General features: G+C 33.3%; 2 protein-coding genes across 4 annotated transcripts in view; one reads left to right on the plus strand and one right to left on the minus strand.

Moving 5' to 3' along the window:
- GTF2E2 (general transcription factor IIE subunit 2) overlaps positions 1-21,975 on the plus strand; it is a 50,609-nt gene that overhangs the window by 1,471 nt on the left and 27,163 nt on the right. For both annotated transcript variants that reach the window (XM_019750508.2, XM_019750509.2), the window contains 2 exons: positions 2,359-2,531; positions 17,237-17,328. In XM_019750508.2, coding sequence (XP_019606067.1) covers positions 2,363-2,531; positions 17,237-17,328 — 261 coding nt within the window. In that variant the 5' untranslated portion in view covers positions 2,359-2,362. The remainder of the gene's footprint in view (positions 1-2,358; positions 2,532-17,236; positions 17,329-21,975) is intronic.
- Positions 7,323-13,954, minus strand: SMIM18 (small integral membrane protein 18). 2 transcript variants are annotated; one of them, XM_074329692.1, is made up of 4 exons: positions 13,873-13,927; positions 13,295-13,354; positions 8,302-8,379; positions 7,323-7,863 (listed from the first exon to the last, which is right to left on the minus strand). In XM_074329692.1, exon 4 carries the CDS (start codon positions 7,823-7,825, stop codon positions 7,529-7,531), a length of 297 nt encoding a protein of 98 aa, XP_074185793.1. In that variant the 5' UTR covers positions 7,826-7,863; positions 8,302-8,379; positions 13,295-13,354; positions 13,873-13,927; the 3' UTR covers positions 7,323-7,528. The 2 variants fall into 2 exon arrangements, with proteins under 2 accessions (XP_074185793.1, XP_019606074.2); XM_019750515.2 differs by lacking the exon at positions 13,295-13,354 and having other exon boundaries at positions 13,873-13,954.

Here is a 21,975-nt window from a genome sequence, read left to right on the forward strand (position 1 = left end):
GAAATAAAACAGATAACCTATTTTCTGCTGGAGATGTGAGGATCAAATGCTGTAAGCATTTAGATCTTTGTAAACTGTAAGGCTTTTATTTATGTCTATGTTAAAATCATGATTAAAAGCCTGGGTTAATTAACTTGTCTTTACAAGGTGAAATAAACAGGTGTTTCCTCCCCACCACGTATCACTTGTGAATTCTCTTGTTCCTCCCTGTCCCTCTCCCCAAGACTGTCTCCTATCTTCCTTACCCCAGTATAATTATTCTGTTCATTTCTTTTAAGATCCAATAAAATAGTAATACTGAAATAACATTTGTATAGTTTTACTATTTGAAAAATCGCTTTCTCATTTTTTTCTTACAATTGGGCTAGATGTAGACAGCATTGGTAGTATCCTCATTTTACTTACAATAAAACTGAATTTATGGATCGCCCAAGGTCATGTTGCTGTTGGGGATTAGAACTGAGAGGGAGACATCTTTGATTTGAGGTCCAGTGCCAGTGACTCTTCCTTTCTTACCTAACTGGTTTACTCTGATTATTTATTATCAGTGCTTATATTTTTAATTTTTAGCATGCTAAATCACATTTTATTCATTTTTTTAAAGTGAGGTGCTCAATGCTTTCATATTCTCAAATGTAAGCTTCTTGAAAGCATGGATTTATCTTCCAGAACCTTTCAAAGCTTGGAGTACAGTGACTCGCAAACAGAAGACATTTAATAAAGACTTGTGAAATCAGTAACAACGAGGTTAGAGCAATTTAAAGATGTTTTTCTGTTCATTATTCACTTAACAAATATTTATTGAACTACCTGGTGCTTGAAGGTTTTGAAAGTGTAAGATAGTGTTTTTCCTCTGGGACCTTCCTTCCTGATTTATGAACACTAGTCTCAACAGTGCACAAGTCATTTGCATAGTCAGCTTGTGTGCTTCCTAGAGTCTCTACAGGATTCTAGAGAGGATTCAGACAAGAGAGGAATGTTTTAAAATACTTGTTGAATGATCTGTGGCTTACCTGGTTGTATTGAAGTGTCTCACAATTGTAGAGTTTTAGAACTGAGAAAAAACACGAAGAAGTTTAGTCCCACCTCCCTCCAAGTCAGGAATTTTCTGTAGATATTTCTATCAAATATTAATGCAGCCTCTTCATCACATAATGTTGGAAAGTTCACCAGTTTTAAGATATACCTTTCATTTATAAGCAATTCTGATGGTTCTCTCTCTCTCTCTTTTTTTTTTTTTTTTGCACTGGCCTAAATCTGCCTCCTAATTTCTGCCCAGTAGTTCTGATGTTTCTAAGCAGCATTGTCCAGTAGATATACAATGTGAGCGGCAAGTGTGAGCCACATGTGTAATTTAAAATGTTCTACTAGTCATAGTGTTTTAAAAAATTAAAAAGGGGAAATTAATTTTATTTAATCCAGTATATCCAAAATATTATCACATTAACATGTAATCAATCTAAAATATATCATTAGTAATTTTAAAAATTCTTTTCTTTGTACTATATCTTTAAAATCTGGTGTATGTTTTACACTTAGTATAATTCAACTCTAGCCCCATTTCAGTTGTTCAATAGGCACATGTGGCCAGTGGCTACTATATTGGACAGTGCGGTACTAGAGCTTTACAGAATAATTCTATTTCTCTTTAGTGCCTATCACAGTGCTTGGCACATAATAAGCATTAATTAAAGACTTTTTTTTTTTTTTTTTTTTTAAGATTTTATTGGGGAAGGGGAACAGGACTGTATTGGGGAACAGTGTGTGCTTCCAGGATTTTTTTCCTAGTCAAGTTGTTGTTCTTTCAATCTTAGTTGTGGAGGGTGCCGTTCAGCTTCAAGTTGTTGTCCTTTCAGTCTTAGTTGTGGAGGGTACAGCTCAGCTCCAGGTCCAGTTGCCGTTGCTAGTTGCAGGGGGCACAGCCCACCAACCCTTGCGGGAGTCAAACCAGCAACCTTGTGGTTGAGAGGACGCGCTCCAACCAACTGAGCCAACTGGGAGCTCAGTGGCAGCTCAGCTCAAGGTGCTGTGTTCAATCTTAGTTGCAGAGGACGCTGCCCACCGTTCCTTGCGGCATTCAAGGAGTGGAACTGGCGATCTTGTGGTTGAGAGCCCACTGGCCCATGTGGGAATCGAACCGGCAGCCTTCGGAGTTAGGAGCACAGAGCCCCAACCGCCTGAGCCACCGGGCCGGCCCAAAGACTTTTTTTTAAATTAAGTGAATCAATAGAAGTGCTAGAGACCTAGTAATAAGGTAATTTTGTTTGGGAAGTAACTCTCGTTGAGACCTGTGGATTTGGCATATAGGTTTCAGTGACTGGAATCTGTATTAAGGATATTTGTTTTTTATCTTTGCAGCATTATGGATCCAAGTCTGTTGAGAGACCGGGAGCTATTCAAAAAACGAGCTCTTTCCACTCCTGTGGTAGAAAAACGTTCAGTGTCTTCTGAGTCATCAACATCATCATCATCAAAGAAGAAGAAAGCAAAGCTAGAACATGGAGGATCGTCAGGCTCTAAGCAAAATTCTGGTTAGTAAAATTGACTGTTTAGGATTGTTTAATTTTTCAGGGAACCATTAGTAATGGCAAATTCATTTTTCAGTTCAGCATTCAAATTGATAGGCACTTTGTTAATTATAAAGGATGGAATGATAGAATTTTTTGCTCTTAAGATACTAATAGTTTTATATTACAGTTAGAATTTAGGTCATTGAGGTTTAATTTACACACCATACAGCTTACTTGACTTAAGTGTACTAGTTAAAAGATTTTTAGTAAACTTATAGAATTGTGCAACTACTAGCACAATCCAATTTTAGAACATTTCCATCACCCCCAAAAGATCCCTTGTGCCCATTTGTAGTCACTCCTTGTTTTCACTCCAGCCCCAGATAACCAATAATCTACTTTCTGTCTCTGTATAGTTCCTTTTCTGCACATTTCATATAAGGGGAGTTATATAATATGTGGTTTTTAGTGTGTGGCTTCTTTTACTTACCATATATTAAGATGATCATGTTGTCTTTAATTCTGTTAATATGGTATATTACAGTAATTGATTTTCAGAGGTTAAACCAACCTTGCATTCTTGGAATAAATCTTACTTGGTCAGGGTGTATCATTCTTTTTATTTGTTGTGGGATTCAGTTTGCTGATATTTTGTACAGGATTCATCCATATTGCAGCATATATCAACACTTCATTCCATTTTATTGCTAAAGAGTATTCTATTGTATGGATATACCACAATTTATCCATTCGCCAGTTAATAGACATTTGTATTTCTTCCACTTTTTGGCTATTATGAAGAGTGTGGCTCTGAACATTCATGTACAAGTATTTGTGTAGACATGTTTTTTTTTCCTTTTTTTCCCCCTCTCTTGGATAGAGACCAAAGAGTGAAATGTCTGGGCCATGTGGTAAATTTATGTTTAATTTTTTAAGAAACTACCAAAATGGCTGTACTGTTTTATATTCTCATCATCAATTCATGAGAGTTCCATTTTTTTTTTATTCTTGTCAAAACTTGTTATTCCTTGTCTATCTGGTAATAGCCATTCTAGTGGATGTGAAGTGGTATCATATGCAGTTCCCTAATGACTAAGGATGTTGGCCATCATTTCATGTGCTTATTTGACAATTTATGTGTCTTCTTTGGTGAAATTTCTCTTCAGATTTTTTGCCCAAGTAAAAAAATTGGGTTGTCTTCTTCCTGTTGATTTGTAAGAGTTCTTCACATGTTCTGGATATAGTTTCTTGATACAACATACTTATGCTCTTGGTGTCATATCTAAGAAATCTTTACTTAACCCAAGATCATGAAAATTTACTGTGTTTTCCTTTAAGAAAGGTCTAAATTCATCTTTTTGCATGTGGTTATTCAGTTTTCCCTGCACCATTTCTTGAAAAGACTATCTTCCCCATTAACTTACATTGATTGGCACCCTTATTGAATATCACTTGACTATAAATGAAAGTTTATTTATGGTATCTCAATTTAGTTCATGTCTTTCCTTACGACAGTACGACACAGTCTTGATTACTATAGCATTATAGTTTGTTTTCACTTTGAAAAAATTTTTCAAACTTTTCAATTACAGTTGACATTAATATTATATTAGTTTCAGGTGTACAGCATAGTGGTGAGACATTTATATAACTTACAAAGTGATCCCTGATCAGTCTAGTACCCACCTGACACCATACATAATTATTACCATATTATTGACTATATTCCTTATGCTGTGCTTTACATCCCCATGACTGTTTTGTAACTGCCAATTTGTATTTCTTAATCCCTTCACCTTTTCATGTAGTTAAGTTTTGAAATTGGGAAATTTAATTCCTTTGATTTTGTTCTTTTTCACGATTGTTTTGTTTTTTTCTCGATCCTTTGCGTTTCTATGTAAATTTTAGGATCACCTCATCAATTCAAATCTGTAAAAGAGCCAGCTGTGATTTTAATAGGGATTTCATTGAATCTATAAATCGATTTGGGGAGAATTGCTATCTTAACAGTATTAAGTCTCCTGGTTAATGAACATGGATATCTTTCCATTTATTTAGGTTTTTAATGTATGAATCTTACATTTATTTTGTTAAGTTTATTTCTATTTTATTTGCTAAATTGTGAATGAAGTTGTTTTTTTCTTAATTTGATTTTTCAGTTGTTCATTGTTAGTATATAGATATACAGTTGATTTTTATACATGGATTCTTATATTCTGCAACCTTTCTGAACTCATTTTTTATTTCTAACTTTTTGTGTGGATTCCTTAGGATTTTCTACATACAATATTATGTCATCTGTGAATAAGAACCTATTTGTCCTTTCTAATATGAATGCCTTTTATTATATTTCCTTTTCTTTTCTGTCTGAACTGACTAGTATGATGTCGAATAGAAGTAGTGAGAGTTGACATCTTTGCCTTGTTTCTGATCTTAGGAAAGCATTCAGTCTCCCACAATTATGTGTGATGTTAGCTAATCATTTTTATCAGCGTAGGCCTATCATTCTTATTAGCACATGTATTAGGATTGATTATCTCTCATCCCAGTGAAATTTACATTGAATTAGTAATTTATGGGAAAGAAAATTTTGAAAACTTTTAAACATTAAACCAATCCACTCTTAGACTTGGCTCTTTGATCTGCATAGGAATATCTTTGCTTCAAAATCTCAGTGGCTTAAAACAACAAAGGTTTGTTTTTCTTTCATACCACATGTTTATCATATGTAGGCCAGGGGTCTTAGCTCGTTATAGTCACTCAAGGACCCAGGCTAATAGAGTAGCTGGTATTTTAAATGTTGGTTTCAGTGGTAGAAGAAAAGAGAACACTGGAAGGTTTTGCCTTACAGTTAAATGCTCTGGCCTGGAGGTGACACACATCACTTCCTTTCACAACTTACTGGCTAGATCTAGTCACAGGGCTAGACCCAGCCATCAGGGTTCCATGTGCTCAGAAAGAGGACAGCTGCGTATACTGGGTGTAAATATTAAAGACTACCATCTGATCTTAGTTCAGGTCACTCTTGTTGGCTTGCCCAGTTAGCTGCTTACCAGAGCTTCTGGTTTAGCTTCTCTACTGTCCATTCTTTGTGCACTAGTCAGTGCTTCTTCTATTCATAAATCTGATGATGCCACTGCTTAAGGCTGATCATCATTGCTTTTCAGGTAAAATCATCTTTCCTTGCAGCTTGCGTGCCCTACCTGATCTAGTCTCCACTTACCTTTTACGCCCATATGTACTGTTCTCCCTGTACTGTCCTAGTGATACTGACTTGTAGCTCCTCGAACATGCTGTTACTCTCTTTTGCCTCTTGGCCTTTGTTTATTATATTAGTTCCTCTTCCTGGAACCTACTTTCTTACCTGCTTCCCTCTTTCCTTTGTCTGACCCCTATTCTTTTAGGTTTTAGCTTGAATTCCCACTTTCTAATTTGAATTCAGTGCTTAGCCTTTGAATTCTCATGGCACTCACTGTTTCTGACAAGGTTACTGCATGCCATTTAATAACATTACTTTTTTTGCCACCTATCCCTCACACATAGAAGCACTTCATGCATATTTATTGAAGGGCTAAATAAATTCCAGGTAAAGTAGGGAAAAATGGGTAGTGTGCGTTATCAAAACATCTAGTTATTAAAGGACCTATATGCTTTCCATCTGTGACAAGGACCCCAAAGTTTACCATTTATGAAAATGTGGTTTTAACAGTGCTCAGAAATAGCTCCTGGTTACCAAAGTATTTTGTATACGTACGTTTCACAAGTCTTTTTGGAAGTTGGTCACTTTACTTGTGTTTGTTTCTAATATTAGAAATAATATAAAAATTAAATATTTTCTGAGGCAAAGCTATTTCAGACTGGCTGTTAGGGTTCTCTAAATTGAAAATGACTATTTTTCACTTCACATATAAAATATTTTCTAGTTTGCCATAGTAGCCATAGTGCCATAGTAAAATGTGTTTAATTGATGTGCCACATTTAGTTAAAGGCTGTTGTTTCCAATTTTTTGTTAGTTTTAGTAATGCTATTGTAAACATCTTTGTATCTTGAGCTTTATTCTTTTGAACTAATTTCTCAATAAATTTTCAGAAGTGACATTTCCGGCCTAAGAGCAGTTGTACTGGTTAAGAGCATAGTTTGGTTTGCTCATGGTAGCAAAATAGCATTAGGGTTATAAAATAAATCTGTGCAGCCCTTGGAATTTCAAGAAATAAAACTGCTCTATTTGTTTACAGGTGTTGAGTGGTCCTATCTTTTGACTTTTTTTTGCAGTCTTGTCTACATTTCTACATCTTAGCCGTGAGAGTAAGAAGCAAAATGAAAGCACAAGCTCAAGAAATGCAATTTAGGGGGTGTACTAGTAAGTTTTAGTTTGAAAATAGTCTGGCTCTTTATAGCCCACATTTTCCAACAGTTGGTCCATTTTATGAAATTTTTATGTAAGCACCTTTCTGAGTATTTGGAGACTTTTTTTCACACTAATCTTACATAAAACTGAAGTCTTTAAAAATATGTAAGTTGTCTTCAATAAACTAGAAAATACTGCGTTTTAAAGTAGGGACGTTATATATAAGTGGAAGTATTTTACTTTGGATTTAAATAAGCATTTTAAATAGTATTTTTATTATCAAAACACATGTAGGATAGTACTGTTTTTTAGTCCACGTGGTTTATTTCGGTGTAAGTTATTTTGGTATCATTAGCTTTGCACATTTATGTCTTCCAGTTTTTTTGCTAATTAATATTGAATTCTAGGAACTTTTTATCCAGTTTTTGAAGTGTCATGTTAAATAAATTAGTAAATTATTCACATTTCTGATGTTTTACTCTATATTTAATGAAAGGCATACACATACATACAAAGTACATATTTAACTTGCTTTTTACCTTCTAGTAGAAAGACTTAATGATTCAAAGTTATTCAGTTTTGTAATAACAGTTGGCTTCAGAAAATTTTCTTTTTTTCTCAGTGGTTGAAGACTGTTTTCAAAGATTTTATTCATCTTGTTACACTCTAGCTAGACCACTTCAATTTCACGTTTTCTGATATTGTACATCATACTTCTAAGAGGGTTAGGTTCACTTTTCAAGTCTTTCACAGTTTTGTTTTTGACACAGCAGCAGCAATCAAGCACTTCATAAAGGAAAGCCAGCACCACTAAAGATACCACTGTAAATATGAATAAAAGCAGAATGACAAAGCAGGCAGTGTTCCAGTTATCATGGAAAGGGTAAATTTTTTGAACTTGAAAACCAAGGTACTGATAAACAGATGTAGTGGTATTGTTCCAGAGGCTGGAGCTCAAGGAGGCCATTCTTAAGAGATTTCACGTCTTTTATTGCTCTTTTGAATCTATAAAAATAAAGTAGAAAATGAATATATGTAACTAGATTCTACAGATGTGTCAATTCAAATCTCAGTACCAATAATTGTTAGTAAACTTATGTAGGCAATGTGTATCTTTTTTTCTTTTAATGCCTGAATGGTATTAATTTTTAAATCAATTTGTTAAATTAATTTAAAAATAAATTTAATGGTATTTTTTCTATTTGCCAATGTACTCTGTAAACCTTGCTATATATTTTATGTATATCATTTATTAGACAAATATGTATGTTTTAAGATTCATACACAGAAATTAACTGCTAGTGGAAGCTGAATTGGTTTAAAATTTGACTAAAGCATTGGTCGGTGAGCTCTTATCTACAACACATTTTAGCATTTTAAGGTCATGTTCTTCAGACTGTACCTAGAAAAGCTTTTCTCGTTACCCTTGTGGATCCTTCTCACCTTGGTTCAGTGTATTTATGTGTCCTATTTCCACTCCTTTCAATCCGAGGACAGGTGACCTGATTCAGGAAATAGTGGCTGAGAGAAAAATAGTAGAGAAAGAAAAGTCAAAGTTGCCTATGAATAGACTTTAATCTTAGGATATTTTTGTTTTGTATATGATAGTCTTAAATGTTTCATATACCTAAATGACCTATAGACGTGAATATTTATTCAGTGCCCCAAAGGTATCATTTACTAAATTATTCCATTTCACAAAATTAGTGAGTTAAAGTTACAGAATTCTTGCATTAAGTTTTACTCTTGTTAACCTGATACTGTTAGGCCTTAAATAGGACTGTAAGGATTGAACGTCTGATGGTATTAAAAATAATGAGTTTTTATTCTGTTGATCTTTCAGAAGTGTCTCTTTAAACTTATTGTTAAAAAGTATAAAGTACCTATACAATAAAATTTTGGAAATAAGAGGAAAATATCATTTCACTTCTTTATTGGTTCAATTTTGGAAATAGGAGGAAAAAATATTTCAATTCAGTGACTTGTCAGTTTGTATGCTTTCTTTTATGAAAGAAATGACTTATTTTGCATGCTTTTTCCCCCTACATAGTTGTAAATAGACTTTCATTTATCCTTGTAAACAAATGTTTATTGATTACCTGCTGTGTACCAGTGCCTTTTAAGTGCACGTGAGAGTATATATCATTTAAAGAAAACTGCAAGGTAGTGCAGATGTGTAAGAGCATAACGAACCTACGTGTGCTCATCATATGGCTTCATCTCTTGGCCAATCCATAGCTCTTCCCACTGCTGCCACCCCATGGACTATTTTGAAGCAAATCCCAGTCATCATATTCCTTCATCTAGAAATATTCAGTATATGTCTCATAAGTGGTGAGGACTTTTGTTTAAACATAGCCACATATCATTTTCAAATCAAAAAAGATTTAAAAATGACCAGAAAACCCCCAAAGCCTATATAACAATGTAATTCCTTAGGTTTCTTTTCTTTTCTTAATAGACGTAATTTTAAAACGTTGGTGCTGACAAATGAATATTTTCTAAGGTTTTTGTTTTCTTTGATCAGATTGCTTGGCAAATCACTTCACCTCTCTGGATGGACTTGGTTCCTTCCTTCCTTTCATGTATTTTAAAAGTTAAATTAATGAAATGAGGCCAGAAGTAAAGGCTTAAATTCATTTTTTTTTTTTTTTTTTTGGATTTGAGAATTCTTCAGTTTCATGGTGCTTGGTGACCCTTCATCTTGAAATGAGAGACAACAGACTAATAGACAGGAATTGAGTAATTCTTCTGTTTTGGGATATACAAAAATACATTGTAACACAGGTCTGTAACTGCTCATTAAATTACATTATTTTCAAACTATGTCTAGAGAACCAGCCTTTCAAAGTTACCCTGTTTTATCCTTAGAAATTTTATCTTCCGAGCATATTCTTACAGAAAGCAGGGCAGCTACATTGCACAACTCCAGGGAGTGCCATTCATGTTGTGCTGTGGGGTGACCCTTGGAGTTCTGTAACGTGGGATGTTCTAATAGGCTACACCCCCAACCTCTGCATTCTTGTTGCCTCTGTAATCACTATAAGTATTCAAGTAACCCATAGAAATTCACTCAAATGGAGACAAAAGTTAAGTCTTTTTTTGACTCAACTTGCCTAATAGTATTGTGTGTGCACACACAAATGCCTAAAAAAAATTCAGCTGTGGAACTCCTTTAAGATTTTTAGCACTAATGCAGATATTCTGGGAGGGGTAACCCACATTGTTAGTTATTTTTACTTAAGTATAAAGGAGTTTCAGGTCCTTTTTGAAAAGCAGAGCTAACAGAGGAGAGGAAGAGAAAAAAGAGTAGGACCTTGGGGAAATAGGTGGCAGAGCCACTTATGTATGTGGGTAGGTAAAGAGCAGAAAGAATTGCTTGAGAGTCTATCTAACAATTTCACCTGGGCTAACCTAGGACCTCTCCAGTATGGATGAAAATATTCCTTAGACTTTCTGTTAAAGCCTTTCAGGTTGATTCCTTTTTAAAATCTGAAAATTTGAAGGTTTCTCTTCTAAATACAGCATTAGAAGTGAGTGCAGGGGGAGCATGATAGGGAGGGAGAGGAGAAGACAGTGAAGCTGTTTCCACATTCTGCCCCTCAGATTGGTTTAATCTACCTTATTCATTAACTTAATGTGAATTTCAAGTGTTATTTTTACTATTGATTTCATAAACATTGTTACAGCAATTTTAAATAAGTAAAAGCTTCACCCAGAATCCCATCTCCCTAACATATCAAACTTCTCATTTTCTTTTCTCTTAGAAATTGGCTGTATAAATCTATACCTTATACCTGGTTGAAATTATACTGACGTTAGTACTTTATATTATAATTTATTATGAATAGGCCTTTTTAAAATTTGTATTTGCTTTAAAACTGGGGAGTTGTAAAGACTTGTTATTTCAAAATGAAATTTTGAAATGATTTCAAAGTTGGTTTAAGGAAATTCATATTCTGTTTATTTTTGAGATACAAGTAAACTGCTTAAAAATTTATCAGGTTCCTTTACCCCTAAAAAAAATAGATGGAAGGGAAGGGGAGAAGACAGAGGTAGGTACACAGACATGCAACTAAATTCAATTATTTGAAGTTTACTTGTACCCATCAGTGAATTATTCTTCTGGTTAAAATTAATATAGAATATCCACACAATTGAATATGCATGAATAAGGTAATTGCATAGTGATATAGAAAGATTTTTAGGATATGTTAAGTAAACAGAGCAAGATGCAGGACATTATAGCTAAAAGGAAAATAATGCATGTTTTTATTTGCTTGTATCTGCACACAAATCTTGGATGTACAATAAATTAATAACTGATTACTTGGGTTAGTTGGAGAGTAGGGTTGGGAATAGGGATGTGTGTGAGACTTCTCAAAGTTACAGTCTTTTAGTTTTTGAACCATTTGAATATATTATTCAAAACCCAGACTAATACATTTTAAAATCATTCCTTGTCTTTGGCTTTTAAAAGTCTATTGTGAGATATATGTATATATTTAATACATTTGTTGAGTTTTCTGGATTACTTCCAAAAAATTAAAATTAGGATTAGTAAACACTGTCATTTTGATTAGACTGTACTTTAGCCACATACAAATACGCTTACAATAATTATCCCTTGCAATAATGACAACAGTAATGAATAGGCGTCTGTGCCAGGGCACTCGTACGCTTTGCACGAAGTATGTACGCATTAAGAAAGAATGCGCGTTAGACTTATGCTATAAATGGCAGTTTGCCTCTTGTGAGTGTACCGATAACTGATGAGCAATTCAAAACATTCACTCTTTAGCTAGTTTCTGGGCATATCTGAAAAAAGTAAACCCTTGTGATGTGGAGTCATTTTCCACCTTATATTTAATGTGGTTTATTCTTTCAAACTACTTTTAGAGCTCAATAATTTTTTTGTGTTAAATTTAGGGTAAAATCTAAAATTTACTTTGATGGATTAGACATAATTAGACAAGTAGAAAGATATTTACCGTTAGGATGCCTTTTTTTGTATTCTGAGACTATAGTTTTGAAACTGAAATGTAAATTTATGTGAAACAAATGCTGTAAACATGCCTTATGAAAAGTAAGAGAATATGGTAAAAAACAAAAAAGTAAGAACAGTCTATACTTTTTTCAATTCCCTATATCCCCTTTAAAATTTGGTTACAGGAATGGGAAGTGTTAAAAGTAAATACCATATATATATATATGTTTTGTTATTTTTGAAATATTTCCTTTAACTATTTTTCCTCCCATTTCAAAATACCCTAGTGAAGTATTTATGGGGTAAGACTTGGAACTGTTTTGGAACCTTGAATTGCCAGATCAGAATAAAATTATGCTTTTGCTGTATTTATGGTAAAAGCCCTTGAATTGAATTATCTAGTGCCTTTAAGCACATCACTTTGAAATGTGATCAATTAATCATAATGGCCTTTAAATATAGAGCAACTCACTCAGCCCGGAACTCTCTGATAGGCCGTGCCGCTAGTCAGTTCAGTGAAACAGCAATGAGCCTCCATCAGTGCTGACCATAGATATATTACCAGTAAAACATAGGCTGATTATAGTGTTAAAACAATGTGGGTAGTAAAGATTTCTATTTCAATTTACCTGAAATTTGAGTTACAAGTTAACTGTTTTATTTGACTAAGTTGTTTTAATTTTACCTGAGACTCTGTATAGCAAACAGTAGTAATGTTTTGTAGATAACTAATCCCATGTGCTGAACCTGGAGAGATCTGATACCTTCTTACAGCAAACTTTGGGCTTTGTAAAGGACATTTTATTCATACTAGCTGAATGCTGGCTAAGAAATAGAAGTAATAAAAATTACGGAAAAAAAATCCTTTAAAATTAAATAGATTTACTAGCAAAGGCAAAGGGCAGAAGTTGGATCTTTAGGTCAGCGTGTATAGGTAGTATCCTGGAACTCTAGCATCTCTTAAATGATGTTTTCATGCTTGCATATTATAAAATTATAAATTTGTCAGCAGTTGATACTAATTTTTAGTAGACCTGAACAGGAATTTTTTAGTAGCCATGAAAGTAATCTTATTACCTGGAAAGGTACTGTACTTTCCTCCATTAACCAATTCTTAGGACATATTTTTATTTTAAAATGTAGTTTATCAAAAAGACTTATTATGAACATATTTTGAGGATCAGTCTAACAAACTACTGTGAAATTACGATTAAATATGTATTTTTAATACATATGGAAACTACTATGATTAAATACGTATTTTTGCGGCATACACAAAATGGAAAAGCTATTTAAAAAAAGGCTTTCATTTAATGGTAGCATGACTTGTATATTAAAGTAACAGACTTTAAAATTTCATTGTAAGGAATTAATTAAAATGTTAGGAAAGTCTGAAGCTCTGCAAATGATGTCTTTGGTTATAGTATAATGCAGCCTATATAGTGGTACCTTTATGGTCTTTTTTATATAAAAATCAGAGTTGTGATAATTTCTCAGCATTCTCTGCATCTACAAAGTCAAATAAAAAACAATTTGAAATATTTTCTCATATTTGTTAAAATATAGCAAACTTTCTTGTAGCTTTTTACCAGCTAATATAATTTGCACATATAATCAGAAAGCTTTAGTCTAATATTAGGTTTTAGTCTAGATTTTTCTTTAAGAAAAATCCTTTGTTTAAGACAGACCAAACTGCTGAAATGAAATAACTCAGAGAAAATGAAATTATCAGGTAATCACTTAACGTGAGATGCTCATGGTTTACTCTAAGGTCTGGATATAAGATCAGGTTCATAGAAAATGGCATGAATTTTCCATTAAGGCACAGATGGTAAGTGTGCTTATCAAATAGCACAAGGCAGTCTTCACGTTTTCATAATAAAATCCTACCAAGCAGTGAAATGAATACATTGCTTTTTTTGGTCTTTAGTAGGAACAAAGCTTTCTGCCTGATTTTTATGGCAAAATATTTTTTATTGCATCATAAGGACATGTATTACTAAATGAAAAAGACGATATAAACCTACCTCTTGTCTGAGAGGCTGCTGTTGAAGCGATGGTATCGTCTGTTTGTAATGCAGTCCAGTGCACAGCCAAGATGGAGCTGTGCTTCTATTGGTTGGACCACAGTGCAGCTGACAGTTTCCTCTACATTCATTTGCATTAAGTCCTGCCATCCTTAAGAGTAAATCATTCAGAAACTTGAGTAGGGCTGTCTGGGATATCAACTGTCACCCCTTTTCTTGCCTTATTTTTTGTCCTATAAGCTAACTTCCTGTGTAGGAATTTGTGAGTTACCAACAGATTGATGTTTCCTTAGTGTTTAACTAAAATTGCAGATCCTTCTTTGAATGTTTCAGTGCCAGGGCTAGAAAATAATGTCGAAAGAGGTAGTAACCTAGGAAACAGTCTAGGTTACCAGCTTTATATTTCCTCCAGGAGGAGTGCATAAAATCTTATAAATAGTATATTATTTTCTCTCCTTTTCTTTCAATACTTGTATTTTATATAAATCTTGCCCTCCGAGAAGTGATTATTTCCATGTGGTCGTTTGATTTAGAAATTCTGAGGAGAAAAAAGGTTTTCAGCTCTACTAATTTGAGAGAAGGTTAGTTTTGGTAGGTACACCACCTGCATTAAAAAAGCAGTCTGTGACATTTAAATGGAAAAGAATCCTCAGTTGGATGTTTAGAGGTAGAACGTTTTTCATTTATGGTGTATTATTTAAAGTTGTGGTCTAAGCATGATAGAATCAAGGTTTTTAATTATGGGAGTGGCTATTACAACAATAGGCTGTTTAAATGCTTGCTATGTAGACTTATTTTAATTGTAGATAAATCAGCACATTCGTTTCTGGGGCCATAAAAAGGTAGATGGAAATATCTTCCTCCTTCTGTTTTCTCCCTCCCTCTTTGCTTCTTTGCTTCCCTCCCTTGCATTCATTCATTCGTTCATTCAACTAACGTTTATTGAGTGTTTGCTATGCCTGGCATTGAGTTAAATGCTGGAGATACCGTGGTAAATAAAACTTAATGTGGTTCATGATTAACCGTTTATATGGTGCTTATCCTTGACATATTTGTCATCTGTTTTTTATAGTCTTCCCAGTTAGTTTATATAGGAAAAAAAAAAATTTTACAACAGTTAAACAACAAAACATTAAATGTACATTTATGAATTTCTGTTCCTCAACAAAACAGCCAGTTTCAGGTGGAATAATCTGTGTTAAAAGCTAGTTAATGATTCTTATACAAGGGATCACACAGGGTTTACAGCTGGATTTGAATCTAAACTCTGCTATTTACTACTCTTGTTTTCTAATGTTTATACATGGGCAGTAATATTTCCTAAATAGGATTTTTGGCCAAGACATGGAAACAACCAAAGTGTCCTTCGATAGATAATTGGATAAAGAAGATGTGGTATATATACACAGTGGAATACTATTCTGCCATAAAAAAAGATGAAACAGTGCCATTTGCGACAACATGGATGGATCTTGAGATTATTATGCTGAGTGAAATAAGTCAGACAGAAAAAGTCGAGAACCATAGATTTCACTGATATGTGGTATATAAAACTGAAAACAACAAAGGAATAAGACAAATGAAGAAACAAAACTTCATAGACACAGACAATAGTCAGTGGTTATGAGAGGGGAAGGGGGAAAGGGGGTGGTAGATGAGGGTAGAAGGGATCAAATATATGGTGATGGAAGGAGAACTGACTCTGGGCGGTGAACACAATGTGATATATAGATGATATGATACAAAATTGTACACCTGAAACCTATGTAACTTTACTAACAATCATCACCCCAATAAACTTTAATGAAGGGAGGGAGGGAGGGAGGGAGGGAGGGAGGGAGGGAGGGAGGGAATCATTTAGCATGGCTCTTGGTAAGTATCATGTTTTCCCGAAAATAAGACCTAGCCGGACTATCAGCTCTAATGCATCTTTTGGAGCAAAAACATTAATGTAAGACCCAGCCTTATTTTAACATAAGACCGGGTCTATTATGTAATATAAGACTGGTTCTTATATTAATTATTGCTCCAAAGGATGCATTAGAGCTGATAGCCCAGCTCAGTCTTATTTTCAGGGAAACACAGTAGTAAGTGTTCTATGAAAGTTGTTATTGTTATGAGGGTTCTGAATATCTTGAAAAATTAACCATGTAGGTAGATCGTATTTAATAATTGAAATGGTGAGTGTGAAAGCATACCTGTAAGGCATTTTTAATATTGTTATGTTGGGAAACAAACAAGTAGACTTTAATGTGTCAGGTAAGTTATCAGAATTGTAACAAAGTTATTTTTAGAGGAAATTGCACATGAAGTCTTACCTTACTTTAGTCTCAAAAAAGCATATTCAATAAAGCCTTTTCACTAACTAATCTCAAAGGAGTATTATGTTGCCATCTAGAAGCTTTTGTTTTGGAACTCTGACAGTTGTTACATTTGACTTGCGGTTGTGCTAATGCATTCTTTTGCTTAAATTATTATTACCAAGCAGGGGCCAGACATTGACTCTCTCCCCCCTTTTATTTACCTCTACTTTCGTGTATCAGCCACATGGGAACTTTATAATATTTGATCTTATGCCTTGCTAATAGAATGTGTACTTCTGAAATTTTTCCTAGTTTTTATGATGAAATTTTTTACCCGTTCTTGTCTGATTAATGGAATACATCTGTGATGTAACGTAATATTAGTATTTCTGCCTAGAAGGATGCAACAAAATGATTGATGTTCTGAAACAAATTATCTTCCATAAAGATTGCTCCTTATTTCATGCTGTCATTCTAAGCGTACATGTTTATGCAGTGTCAGTGCCTATAGTTTTTATTCCTAATTTATCTCTAAAGTTTACTTTAAAATAGTTATTGTATCATTCTTTTTAAAAATTTCTGTTAATTAATGCCTGTTTGTTTGAAGTTGATAAGCAGTAATTGATGTAATAAGTGATAAATTGAGCTTTTTATTTTCTAGAGGTAATCCACTCACTTCTCGTGGCTTTAAGTTTGTTTGTAAAGCACTATGGATCAGATTGAGATTTGTATTGTCTTGTTTAAAAAGCCTTGCTTCTAATTATGGGGGAAAATAATAAGAATTAAGGAAAGAGTGAGATAAAGGTACTTATATAAGAAATGTATTTTAATGGTTTTGAATTATTTATACTCTGTTCCATCTTTGGTAAGACAATGGATGGTTATTACATACTCAAAGATTTTGAATTTTTCACCAAAATTTTACAGGATAGAAATCACTAGATAGAAAACCTCAAACAAGAAAAATGTTTACTAGAGTTAAAATCATCTTAGCTGCTTAAAAGTCATAAATCACATCTGCTATGAAAATTTTATGATTATTTTTTGAACTTCATTTTCAGATCATAGCAATGGATCATTTAACTTGAAAGCTCTATCTGGAAGCTCTGGATATAAATTTGGCGTGCTTGCTAAGATTGTGAATTATATGAAGGTAAGTACTTTTCTTAGATAACATTTTGTCAGAAGGAGATTGAGATTTGAGGTAAATTTTATAAAATGATGTATTTCAGTATATGTAGTTTATTGTATGCCTACTGTATCTCAATAAAACTATAAAAATATTTAATGCTTTAAGACTTTTATATCAAATTAGCATTGCACTGAGTCACCTAGGTATGTTCAATTTCCATTAATTCAAGGACACAATTTAAGCCCACCACGTAACTTAAAATTGTGCTTAGGCAGTAGATTCAGTCACCTCTTAATTAGTCAATACCTGCTTGCAAACGAGTAGGAACATGTAAATGATTTACAGGCTATTACTTCCATTAATGTGAGAAGTAAACGCCATCGAGTTCAGGCATACGGTGGTGGCTTTTCTACATCTCAGTAATTAGACAATTACCGAGGGTCTTAGAAAAACATTAACTCACAAAAGAATTACACTTTAATGTTTGATGAAAGATTTTGTATTTTACAAGTAAGTTTTGAAGTTTTAATGATACGACATTCTAGCTTTAATAAAGACTTTGAATCCTAACTTTATTAAAGTAAAATTTCAGTTATAGCTAAGGTGGCTGATTGATTTAAAATTTACCCCCTTTCCTGCGAACTCTTAATCCCATTTAGTTAATAGTTGTATCTTTTGAAAAGAGTCAAAGAAAGGACTGTATTTTTAATTATTTCAAATTTCAGCTATATTACTTAAAGTGAAAACCAAGATTTTATACTCAGACTTTTCTTTTGTAGTTTAAGAGACTTAGTATCTGGCTATGTCTGAATTCTGTGTTTTCTCTTTGATTTCTGGTAGAAATCTGTGGTTTATAATTTCCCATTATCACATACTTTAACACTGTGTATTCACCATTCATTCATTCCATCCATCCATTCCCCCACATGGTAAACAATTCGTAAACCGACTATATGCTATTAGTAGCACAATGGTACAAATACCCAAAAAATGTACGCCCTCGTGGCTTTCAGCCTATGGAGGGAGACTGACATTTAAATGTCATGTTTTTGCTACTCTGCTAGTACAGTCTTCACTTACGTAGATGAACCTTACTTATAACTTTGTTTATCTAGGACAGTGTTCTTCAAATTTTTACTCATGTCCTCTGAAACAATTCTGTATTACTTTGCACACATATAAATTGACAACTACAATTTTTCAGTAAAAGTTTATATAGTGACCAAGGATAGACTTTCTGGTATATTGTAATATTTCAATAAAATACATCACTTTTAAATGTATGTAAGGGAATCTAAATGTCATTATCAATTTAAAAATGCGAAAACAAATTCAGTGGTTGAAAATTTTGGTTTTCCCTTTGAACTTCTTTATTTATTCTGTTACACTGTATGGTATGATAATGTTACACAGTTTTATGCTTGAAAAAATCTTAATTATTGATCATCTATCAAATTTCTTTGCCACAATAATATGTATATAAAATGAAATTAGAAATGTGTTTTTGTGATCGTATGGTTCTAAGTATTAAAAATATTTTCTGGTTTGAGTAGTACCATTGCAATTATTAGAGAACAGTTGATTAGAAAAACTTAAATATATGAAAATTTTGATTAAAATTCAGTTTGAATGTAATAGTCATTCGATAGACATCCATTTTTTAATGAAATGAATGGAGCTGTCTCCTTTCTTCCTCCTGTGGTCTTATGTCTGGAGATCGATATCAATTATTGATAGAATGAAACAAGATTTGGCAACAATTTCTGGTCTTATTTTTAGATTTTATAGCTTTAAGTGCTGAGAAATAAATGATCATATTAGTAAGTTCGTTCTAATGGAAGTTTTGTGATAGTAAAACCTTTCAAATTATATGCCCCAAATCAATTTATTATCAAGCATCCGTCAGTTGACAATTCTAGTAGGTCCTCCTTCAGTTTTGTTGAAAGCAAAAGAATGTGAACCACCTAACTTGTCAAAAGATTTGTAACCTGGTCCTTAACCATTTACTTTTTAAGACGGAAGTATATCAAAAAGGTTTTACCAAGACTTCGCAAAAGTCTAATTACTCATATTATCAGTTCCCCCTCCCCTCTGTAAGCACACTCAGAAATGGTTGAGAAAATAAAAATAATTAATTTCGGTACAGCTTTGCCAATGTAATTTTCTCATAAAATGCTTTTGTATAATAAATATGTTTTTGTCAAAACCTTCAGGTTGAAGGTTTAGCTTATTCAATTTAAGGCAAATATCTCTCATTTAGCAAAGCTATTCTCCACTGTCAAACCAACCAACTATATCAAACTTATTTAATATCATTAGATATCTTTTAAAGTTCAAATAAATAAGTTAATACACATGTTAAGTAATATAAAAACCACAGAGAAATAAATTATAGGATACATACTAAAAGATACTACTAAGGTAATTGGATGAAAATTATACGGATCAAATAGAATTTATCCATTTTTATAATAATTTTAAAGACAGACATGCTGTTTATCATGTTATGTTGCATCATTACAAATTGCATAATAAAATATTTATGCAGTGAGTATATGATAAAAGGTGTGTTGCTCCTTTTTAAATGTGTGTGCTTGTATTTTCTGATCTCTGATATTCAGCTTGTAGGTATAAATAAAAGGAAATGATTCAGAAATAACTCCATTAATAAATAACTTTATCTGGGGTAATTAATGAAGAAGAATGACACCTACTGTTAAAAATGAATTGGATTTAAAGCTAGCTATGATTTTTTTTAATACAAGGTAGAAATATTAAACTGTTTAAAAGAGGTAATGAGAATTGACTAATTAGAATAAAAATTTCATGACATGATTTGACAAAATAGGTTTTAACTACCACATTGAATAATTTACACTTAATCTAAAATAGTTCGTATACAGTTTTTGTCTGTGGGTTTTATGATGCATAATTTGAACAGTTTGGTAGTCCTGGAAAATACTTCTGTTATATTTAAAAGAATCAGCCTCCTTAATTGATATTGCTTCAGATCTTTAAATGTGCTTTTTATTCAAGCTGATGAATATTCAAGGAATGAGTTTTGAGAATTGCTGAAGAGAATTACTTATACTTAAATATTTGAAAAAAATATAGTTTTATCATTAGATATTTCTTACCAGTGTTCCCTTTACTTTGATTTTATTAGACGCGCCCCAAGGAGTGATGTATTCTTGGACAGCACACCATGGGGGTGTGGTGTATGGGGACAGAACAGACAACGTTCTTTAAAGGAAACTGCACTCAATTGCCCACAACCATAATGAATCAGACTTTAGAATGCCCTGTTAGGGGCGAAAATATCCTGTTTTTAACTTTTAGAGAGATAAATAGGACTGGAAAAGATAAGAAGCCCTATAGTGGATAGTCAGTGACATCTCAGTTATCACTTAAGAAGGCTCCCCCCAAACAATAGTTTTTTGACTTGTCCTTTTCTTGGGTCCTCTCCAGGCAATGCATTATAAATTTTTGGTGGAGGTGAGAGTTTTACCTTTTTTTCCCCTCTTAAAGAGGGGAGGGCCTATTTTGAAAGAGAAAGAGTACATATGGAAGGTGATCTGTAAACTGATTCTTGGACAGGCTTCACCTGTCACTTGTTTACTCTTTTTGAAGATCTGATAAAACCAAGAACTTAGCAAAAAAAACGCAACAAAAATGTTCCTCATAGTTTATTCATTTACTTATATTATAGAGGAACTCTTTGATTGTCAATGAGAATTATTTAGAAGTGACATGAAGAAAGTTCAAGAGGCACCATCAGGAAACTGAGAGACTTACAGTGAGATTTATAGCAAGAAGCACTAAAAAGAAAAAAAATTAAAAGCAGATAAAAGAACTTCAAAATCATAATACTGAGAACATTTGGCACAGAAACAAACTGCACAACACATCTCACTAGCTCCCAAGATGGTTATTGTTATACCATAGCCTGCGAAAAATAAGACCTAGCCGGACAGTCATGTCTAATGCGTCTTTTGGAGCAAAAATTAATGTAAGACCTGGTCTTATTTTACTATAACATAAGACTGGGTCTTGTATTAATATTTTATATTAATTTTTGCTCCAAAAGATGCATTAAAGCTGATTGTCCCACTAGGTCTTATTTTCGGGGAAACAGGATAGTAGTTTCCATTATGACAGTAACTGAGACATCAAAAAAGATTAAATTATATTCAGTGGACCTGTTGGAGAAGATAGAAGAATTTCATGGTCTATTTTAGAAGGATTTTTATGGAAACCATCAATGTGAAACAAATTTTATTGCTTAAAAGAGTAAGTCTAAAAAAAAAAAAGCACTCCAAATTATCTTGAATATTCCCTTATAAAGGACACCGCTCTTTCCATATGAGACATTACTTTAGTTCTCAGATGACAAATCTGTGGTGCACCTTGTTTTTGATACACTGTTTTTCTCTTGGTCTCACCATCATTTTTGTGTGTGGATGTATCTCAGTTACATAAAACATCATGTTGAAAAATTTGGTTAGTTTGGTTTAGTCTACCTCTGTGGTTCTCAGAGTATCATTCTCCAACCAGGCGTTAGCATCACCTGGGGAACTTGTTAGAAGTGCAAATTCTTTGACCCCTCCCTAGATCTATTGAATCTGAAATTCTGGGAGTTCAGTGCAACTCTGTGTCTGTTTTAAAGAG

The sequence above is a fragment of the Rhinolophus sinicus genome, linkage group LG04 (assembly GCF_036562045.2).
Source record: "Rhinolophus sinicus isolate RSC01 linkage group LG04, ASM3656204v1, whole genome shotgun sequence".
Taxonomy (NCBI): domain Eukaryota; kingdom Metazoa; phylum Chordata; class Mammalia; order Chiroptera; family Rhinolophidae; genus Rhinolophus; species Rhinolophus sinicus.

Coding starts and splice junctions, on each gene's coding strand:
- SMIM18 (XM_019750515.2), bottom strand. CDS start 7,825: ATGGCCTCCTTGAGCTCCAGCCTCTGGAACAATACCACTACATCTGTT.